Source organism: Xenopus laevis, chromosome 1L (assembly GCF_017654675.1).
Source record: "Xenopus laevis strain J_2021 chromosome 1L, Xenopus_laevis_v10.1, whole genome shotgun sequence".
NCBI lineage: Eukaryota > Metazoa > Chordata > Amphibia > Anura > Pipidae > Xenopus > Xenopus laevis.
In genome coordinates this window covers 191481594-191491062 of record NC_054371.1, presented here as the reverse complement: position 1 = coordinate 191491062, position 9469 = coordinate 191481594, and the positions used below count along the sequence as shown (strand labels likewise).

Genomic DNA, 9469 nt, shown 5'->3' with positions numbered 1-9469 from the left:
AGTCTTAGCCTCCTCTTCATTTCCTTTCTTTGCCTTCCAGATTGCTGATTTACAACATTTATTATAGTGTTTATATTTGTTAAATGTCCCAACAGATTTCTAGTTTTTAAATACCTTTCGCTTCTTTCCTATTAACTTCTTTACTTCTATATTAAGCCACATAGGGTGATTCTTAGAACTTCTACATTTACTCATTAAGGGAATAAATTGAGAACAGTAATGATTTAAATGACAACCATTTCTGTTCTGTGTTTTTAGCAGAAAACATAATGCCCCAATCAAGTAATGCTGCTGAGTCCTCTGTCAAAAGAAACACTGCATTTCTTTCCTTCTATTGTGTACACATGGGCTTCTGTATCAGACTTCCTGCCTTCAGCATAAACCTCCTTTGCCCTGGGCATGAGCATGCTCAGTTTGCTCCTCTTCCCCTCCCCTCCCTTCTTTGCTGTAATCTGAGTCCAGAGCTATAAGTGAGCAGGGAGAGACCCGGGCAGGAAGTGATGTCACACCAAGCTAATATGGCAGTTCCTATCCTAAACAAACAGAGAGCTTCTAGAGCTTTTTACTCAGGTATGGTAAAACATTCTACAGAATAAATATAGCATTCTAGCTTGCACTATTGCAGCTAATCTATTGGCAATAAAATGCCTCCGTAGCTTTCCTTCTCCTTTAGTAGCTACCTTTATACACACAGAGAAATAAAAGAGAGCATTGAGAGAGGCCAGAATGGTTCTTCAATTTAATTAGACATATATAGAAGAAATCTATATACAATCATTGTGAATTTACACAGTTTATAAAGAAAGTCAGATCATTTGAAATCATACTGGCTGCATAGCACATTTGACATTATTGCCCATTTCATAAAAAAAAAAAGGGAAAAACAAATGGATTTACAATAAAACTCGGGGGAATTGGGGAATCTGGACAAAGGAGCATCTTGCGGGTGGAACCAGCTGAATTTCCAAGACAAAAAATCTCTGAAACGTTCAGACTGCATAAAACTTCTGACGTAGGCATCTTGTCACAACACTGACATTTTATTAGAGTTAAAAACAAACCTGATAAAGTATCCGATAAAGAGAAAAACACTGACTGGAATTCTGTTCCCTTTCCCCATTTTTACATTCTGAACATATTCCATCAAAACATTTTTTTTTTTTTTTTTTTTAAAAAGTCGAATGAATATACATAATATTCCTATATTTGTTGTAGAAGGCCTGAGTTGGTGGGGAAAGGAACAAAGAAAGCCTGAGAGAGAAGACAATGTTCATTTAATTAATTTACAATAATTTACAGTAGTTTTATTTTGTAATTTAAAAAAAAAAAAAAAAATCCTCATTACAGTTGATCACGGAAAAGAAAAAACTGGCTATTTTACAGGTTTAGGTATTTAAATATTCAAGCATATGATGAGAAGCGGCAAAGTTGTACAATGTAAACAAACGGCTTCGGAAAGTGATCCAGTCCTTTATAGCATTTTCCAAAAAAAATACTCATTTTAACATGATCAGCCAAAAAAAAAAAGTTATTTTACAGTTTAAAAAAAAAAAAAAAAAAAATGATGCGAAAACTGACGTTTTCTTAAAATTCAGTCTACAGGGGCAGTGCTGAGGTCTCTGAAATAGTAAACATCTTTTCTATTTCTTTAAAAAAAATGCCACAGTTGCAGCACAGTGCAGCATATACGTTAAATACAAAAATATTCTCTCTGTTCAGCTGTGACAAGACACCTTGCAATGTGGAAAGTAGAGACAGTCTGCCAAGGTCGGCAGATGGAATTGGTTTCCTTCAAGTCATGTAAGGCAATCACTGTGATATTGTATTGAATATGGCTAAAGAGGAGGAGGAGTCTAGAACGGAACAAATCCTTGTGTTATGTTTTGCGGCCACTCCATAAATGCTCCGGAGTGCTCTTGTGATCAGATGATTCAAAGGGGGACCTGCGGCCCAAAGGAGATCTGGAGTCATACGCTGGTCTGTGGTCCAAAGGTGACCTGGGGCCACTGCTAGAGGCTCGGTGCTCCAACTGCCAGTCTGAATGGTACCGATAATCCCGGGAAGATTTATGGTGGCTGTAATCAGAACTGGATCTGTGGTCTGAATGTGAACGGTGGTCAGAATGGGATCGATGATCAGGGTAAGATCTGTCCTTTAAACCTCCTTCTAGGTTTGACCTGGGATCTCTGCTTCTGTGGTCATCCAGTTTTCTGTGTTTACTTTCACTGTGGTACCTAGAACACAAGCACATGAGTATTTAAGGTTTCAAAATAGTAACGATTGTACAGGATAATCCAAGCTGGCTATACACTGGTAACAGTGGTACGTGGGCTGGCTCCACACTGGTGCCTATGGCAGACTCTTTACTTTTTGGGAAGGTGGCAGACGGGTGACAGGTTAGGATCCTCCCCACTGCCCCCCCTCCTCAGTCCTCTTAAAGGAACAGTTTAGTGTTAAAATAAAAACTGGGTCTCTAACTACGAGTTAGTCAATGACTTTAAGGGAGCAGAAAAACCCGGAATAGTGTTCTGGCTATTATGTTAGACATCCAGTCACTCCAGCCTTTATACATTACATTTAATATAAATATATAAGCATACATTTTGGTATTACAGTTCGGAAGAGCCAAGGTTAAAGGAAAACTATAACCCCAAAATGAATACTTAAGTAACAGATATTAAATGGCATATTAAAGAATCTTACCAAACTGGAATATATATTTAAGTAAATATTGCCCTTTTACATCTCTTGCCTTGAACCACCATTTTGTGATGGTCTGTGTGCTGTCTCAGAGATCACCTGACCAGAAATACTACAGCTCTAACAGGAAGAAGTGTGGAAGCATAACTGTTACTACTAGAAAAGTAAATTATTATGAAAATAGTTTATTTACGTTAAGCAGAGTTTTACACATGAGCTGTTTTATGTAATATCTTTTTACAGAGACCTACATTGGTGTAGTTGCCGGTAATTTGTAATACCTTTAAGAAAAAGTCCTTGGCCAGCCCCTAATTTGCTCAGTACTTACCTTTTTTTCAGGCTTCTGGCGATCGTGTGTGTTGCTCCGCCGCCTTTTGCGTCACTGTGCATGACTCCGCCCCCTTTTGAATCACGGCCGGTCCCCTTTTGTTCCCGCCCCCCACCAGCCGGTAAAATTTTTTTTTAAAGAAAAGGTGGCAACCCTATTTGGGGGTATAGTTTTCCTATAAGAAATACCACCCACTTATATATGACAACCCCCCCCCCAAAAAAGTTACTATAGAAACCCAATACCCCCTCCTCCTTTTGGACCTCCAGATGTGCACAATTAGAGAAAAAGAAATTCAGAAAGGAAGAAATGTTTTTCTTTGCTTAACAACCCACCGGTCCTGTTTGTAGTGGTGGTCCCAGTCTCTGTGGTCTTTCCCATTGCTGTAGCTGGAATACGGCCTTTTTCTGGAATCTTTCTTATAAGAATCACTCTGATGTCTGTCTTTGTAGTGGTGATCATGATGTTGTGACAAATGCCTTTCAGAAGAATAACTATCTCTGCTGCTGTCATCGTGGTTGCTGTTTTCCTTTAGTCGGTCAACATCTGAAAAACACGTACAATAAGGGGCAGATTTACTACGGTTCGAATGGTAAATTTAAATTTTCGAAAAAAATGTGTCGAAACTCAGAAATTTTAATTTAAAAGCAACAATATGAATGTAAATTTGATTGTCCGATTTATTACACCTCAACCATGGAAACCGTTCTAATTCGAATATTCGCAACCCATAAGCTGCCGAATTCATTTGCAAGTCAATGGTGGAGGTCTGTTGACCCATTTGAAGATGTTAATAGGCTTCTTGACACTCAAGTTTTTTTTGGAGGAAAAAATGATTCAAATTTCATTGTATTCGATTGGAATATGAAGTGAATTTTCAGGTCTTTCCCATTCTATAAAATTTTAGACGATCACATTTTTTCATAAATAACCTCCAAGTAGAATGAGCACATTCATTATATTAGAGTAAAATCAATTGTGAAATTATGCATGCACTATGTGTGTCACGTGTCAAGTGTTACCGACATATAAAATCTATATACTGATGTATAAAATATATTGTTAAAGGGGGTGTTCACTTTTAAGTTAACTTAAAGTATGTTAAAGGGAAAATTATAAGCAACTTTTCAATTGGCCTTCATTTTTATTTTTTTTATCGTTTTTTTCTTCTTGCTCACTCTTCCTAGCTTTCAAATAGGAGTCACTGATCCCATCTAAAAAAACAAAATGTTCTGAAATGCTATAAATGTATTGTTATTGCTACTTTTTAATTACTCATCTTTCTGTTTAGTCCCTCTCTTTTTCATAGTCCAGTCTCTTGTTAAAATCAGCGGATGGTTGCTAGGGTAATTTGGACCCCAGCAACCAGATTGCCAAGACTGCAATGTAGAGAGCGTCTGAATAAGAAGCGAAATAACTCAATAACCCCATATAATAAAAAATGAAAACCAATTGCAAATGGTCTCAAAATATCACAATTTACATCATACTAAAAGTTAACTCAAAGGTGAACAACCCCTTTAAAGGAATTGTTCAGTATAAAAATAAAAACTGGGTAAATAGATTGTGCAAAATAAAAAATGTTTCTAATATAGTTAGTTAGCCAAAAATCTAATGAATAAAGGCTGGAGTGATTGGATGTCTAATATAATAGCCAGAATACTACTTCCTGCTTTGCAGCACTCTTGGTTTACACTGACTGGTTACCAGGCAGTAACCAATCAGTGACTTGGGGGGGGGGGCACATGGGTCATATCTGTTGCTTTTGAATCTGAGCTGAATGCTGAAGATCAATTACAAACTCACTGAACAGTTATGTCCCATGTGGCCCCCCTTCAAGTCGCTGACTAACTCAGAGTTAGAGAGCTGAAAAGCAGGAAGTAGTGTTCTGGCTGTTTTATTAGACATCTGTTCACTCCAGCCTTTATATATTAAATTTTTGACTAACTATATTAGAAACATTTTATTTTTTATCTATTTACCCAGTTTTTATTTTTACTCTGAACTGTTCCTTTAAAACATTGAGAGGCTCCACTCCATTAGCTATTACAACAATTGGCACAAAAGAAAGAAAACAGTGACCTCTAATGGCCAAAAGGAAAACTACATATTACGGAAAATCTCTACAAAAGAGGTTGAGATTTTAATGCAGATATTTACGGCTTTAATTAGTATGTGCAGGCTGATCTGTGAAGCTCAGTAACTAGTCCCTGTTGGGCTACAGTGCATACAACCCTGGGCCATGCTGTGATTATAGTTGTGCTATAGAAATAAATGATGTATTTTCTGTGGTATAAACTGCCCCTGCTTATTTCTGCATTTCCAGAGATATTGAAAGTGCAGCCCTGTAAGACATGCAAAAAAAGAAAAACACTATGGCCAGTGCTAGATTTTTAATAAAGCATACAAAGGTCAAACCACACTAAAGTGAGCACAAAACATGTGGGAATAGTTTGCTTCATTTGAAATCTGCATGGCTGGTGTCACAGGCATTGTCCCTGCTCATGTGCATCAGAATGTGGCAGAACTACACCCACCCATCAGCACTGCCTTGTGTATTAGGCAAGGATGAGCTTGGAACAACTATGTTGTAAAAACAGATAAAGGATGCAGCAGCCATTGCTTTGCTGAAACCTCAATAAATAAATTAAAAGAAATAGCAACTTACCTGGATGACGAACATTTGTATTTACACTGCTGCTGCTGTTCTGATCATTGTGCTGTAAAAAAAAAAGAAAACAAACAGAACATTTCCCTATTAGCTAAAAGGCAAACACAAATGGGACAAAAGAAACGATAAAAAGAATCCATTTAAAAAATCTTGAAACAAAAAAAAAAAAAAAAAAAACTATTTTCTGTTCTTACCTGAGATTCTTGGCGTTTTTTGATGGCATGTTTGTATAATTTGTGCAACTTTCTGGCATCGAATTCAGTAAATTTGGACACAAATATCCAAAGATTCCTAAACAGAAGGAAGAAGAGTTAATTAAAACTTTAGGTTTATTTTGGTTTTAAATCTATATACGCTCTCAAAAGGTGCATACTTGTTCAGGCCATATAGTTAGAAAACAATACAAATACTTGGCAATGATCATATTTTCACTGTTGAGAGTTTTTTCATGTTTGTAGCATGAAATATTCTAAACTTAACTATATTCGTAAAGTAAAGTAAAGTAAAGCACAACATAGAGGTAGCTAAAAATGCTTTACTTTAGCTTTGGGGTTCTGTACAAGCCCAAGGCAACCACTGCCTTTTAGCAGTGAAGATCTGTAGTTATGCAGATGCTCCTGTAGCTCAGCAGATGCCCCAGTAGCTCCCCACCTTCTTTTCTGCTGATTCACTGCACATACAATATGTACGGTATACAACCAGCATAAATTGTATGAGATATAATCAGCTCTATAGCATCAGCTTCTATCAGGATACTGTGCATGCAAGTGTCTAAAAAAATCCAAGATGCTGCACAACAACTTTGAAGGCCTGGATCATTACTGTTATAGGTATGCTAAACTTTTAGCCTGGTGCCTTAAGATCAGTATATAAAATATGGCATTCACAGCCATATTCATTTTTAGGGTTAATTCTCCTTTAAATTAAAAATGGTCAGTGGTTTTAGTCACGTGTTAGTGTAATTGCTACTGTAAATGGTACTGGACTGTCCATTTCTATTCTCTGCACTGCTGGTTCTCATTAAAAACAATGTAGCAAAAGCCAGCTGATTAATAAACCTGTGACGACCATTTAAGGCATTGTGGGAGATGAGTCTTGGCAGGAGGAGGGCCGACTCTTGCAGACATACAACTTACATTTAAAATCACTTTAAAATGAAAATATTTGAAAGCAACTTTTCATTTTACATTCATTTCTTTTTCAAACTAATTGAACTTATGAAACACGTGAACAATTAAAAATAAGTCATCTTCCATTCAGTTGTTCGGGCTCCGGTTGCATTAGTAACAGTTAAATGTTTCCACGTGTTGCTGAGCTCACTACTTTAGATTACTGTGCAGCAGAGATGAAAAGCAGTTCTGTCAGCAACAACTCAACTAAGTAGTCTCGAATACTTAATTTGCCTTTACTTCTTGCTATGAATAACTTACTTTCTCCATTGTTTAATTTGATCTGGATTTGTGTACTCTTTCAAACACTCTGTGATATGATCCCCAATTTTGATGAGGCACTGTCGTGTGTGCTCCAGTTGTTCTCGCTCAGACAGGCCTTTCTCTGGCCGATCCAGCTGCTTTAACGCTGCTTTGACTGGCCTCATCCGTTCTTTACACTATTAATACAAAATAAAAGGTAAGCAAAAGTTTCAATCACAGTGTGAAAGGAAGAAAGGAAGGACAGTCCAGTGCAGCATTGTACATCCAAAATGTATATTCATTTTTAAGAAACAACATAAGCAATTTTGCAAGTGTATCAGCCTGATAAGAGTGTTGCTGCTGTGAGATGATTTTCTTCCATGACTGATACAAGTTTAGGGGTGATATTTTCTGGTTTTCAGACACAGGGTGACAGATCTTTGAATACTTTAGGCTTCAGGTGGCCATAGACGTAACAATTACCATCTTTCTTGGAAAAGATATTTCCAAGAAAGAACGTTCAATACAAACGTGTAGAGCTGAATCGTCAGATATACAGGTAGAACCAATAAATTCTACCTGTTTCAGCACTAACAATGGCCAATGATTGGATGCCTTCAAAGGCACCCAATCAAAATTTTCAGTCCAGCCCGATCGAGGAGCCGACCGATATCCAAGTCTTCTGCCGATATCGGTCGGTTCGATTCCCACCATACACGCACCGAATATCATAGGAAATTTCATTTAATACGATATTATCTGTGCGTCTAATTTTGAAATTAAAACGGATACATTTCTTAACTAAAGATTTTTTATTTTCATAAAGACATTCATTTTATATTTTCAGGTAACACACTGCAAACTAGGTGTGCACCAAATTCAGGATTCGGGCTTGCGTCTGGCCGAACCGAATCCAAATTTGCATATGCAAATTAGAGTCTGGAGGGTGAACCACATAAGTTTTCATCACAAGGAAGTAAAATATTCTTTCTACACTTTTTCCTTTCTCTCCCCTAATTTGCATATACTAATTCGGATTCGGTTCGGTATTCGGCCACACAAAGGATTCGGCCGAATCCCAAATAGTGGATTCAGTGCATCAATACGGCAAACTAAATCTTATGGAGTCTTCTCCAGTCAATTTGAGAAGAAAAGAACAATCATTTTGCTGGGAGTCCAATAATTTCCAGTCCATATAAATGTGCAGCCTGAAAGAGTTGATCCTCATAAACTTTTACTATTGTGCAGGCAGCAGAATCCTACCAATATGTGCAGCTGATCTTTATATTTATGGTTTGTGGTTTTTGAATTACAGGTATGGGACCTGTTATCCAGAATGCCTGGGACCTGGGGTTTTCCGGATAATGGATCTTTCCATAATTTGGGTCTTCATGCCTTAAGTCTACTAGAAATTAGTTTAAACATTAAATAAACCCAATAGGCTGGTTTTGCTTCCAATAAGGATTAATTATATCTTAGTTGAGATCAAGGACAAGCTACTGTTTTATTATTACAGAGAAAAATGAGATCATTTTTAAAAATGTGGATTATTTGGATAAAATGGAGTCTATGGGAGACAGCCATTCCGTAATTCGGAGCTTTCTGGATATTGGGTTTCCGGATAAGGGATCCTATACCTGTATTTACATTTTTTGCGGTTCTCAGACTTGTATGTTAAACGATTTTCTTTACTATAACAACCTGGGGATAAGGACCCTTTGAAGACATGTTGTTTAGACAGATTGGAGACTGAATATAGGTTTAAAAACTCAAACATTGTTTTTTTTTCTCATTATGAATAGCTAAAAGAAATCTGATCACAAACAACAATACCGAATGGTACCAAATACTTACAACACTGAAAGTTTTCTGATCAAGCTCTTCAGCCTCTTCAGAAATTGGTACTGGCTCACTGCTAGCAGTAATATGAACTGGCGTTTCTGCGGAAATACTTTTCTTTGACTTTTCCTTTTCCTTTTCACATTTGACCTCGTTTACCTTATACGAGAGATAAAATCTTAAGTTAAAATCTGGGCAGCCAATTTTACATTTTCATTTAACAGTGAATACATTTATTGGGAAATAACTTGCTCAGATGCAAAGGGAACATAACGCCCCAAGTTACATAACTGGCCAGGGTAAACAGTACTCTTCTTAAAGAAGTAAAGTTAAACTAAAGAAGTAGCTGGAAATGTCGTACATTATGTTTTGGGCTTCTGTACCAGCCCAAGGCAACCACAGCCCTTTAGCAGTAAAGATCTGTGTCTCCAAAGATGCCCCAGTAGCTCCCCATCTTCTTTTCTTCTCATTCACTGCACATGCTCTGTGCTGCCTTCACTTACTGAGCTTAGGGACCCA

At 37.2% G+C, this 9469-nt stretch overlaps 1 protein-coding gene across 4 annotated transcripts in view; it reads right to left on the bottom strand.

The window, feature by feature from the left end:
* Positions 1 to 725: 725 nt before the first annotated feature.
* chd1.L (chromodomain helicase DNA binding protein 1 L homeolog) overlaps positions 726 to 9469 on the bottom strand; it is a 64360-nt gene continuing 55616 nt past the window's right edge. For all 4 annotated transcript variants that reach the window (XM_018264492.2, XM_018264486.2, XM_018264496.2 and 1 more), the window contains 6 exons: positions 8966 to 9109; positions 7130 to 7308; positions 5894 to 5990; positions 5697 to 5748; positions 3364 to 3574; positions 726 to 2234 (listed from right to left, as the gene is read on the bottom strand). In XM_018264492.2, coding sequence (XP_018119981.1) covers positions 1877 to 2234; positions 3364 to 3574; positions 5697 to 5748; positions 5894 to 5990; positions 7130 to 7308; positions 8966 to 9109 — 1041 coding nt within the window. In that variant the 3' untranslated portion in view covers positions 726 to 1876. The remainder of the gene's footprint in view (positions 2235 to 3363; positions 3575 to 5696; positions 5749 to 5893; positions 5991 to 7129; positions 7309 to 8965; positions 9110 to 9469) is intronic.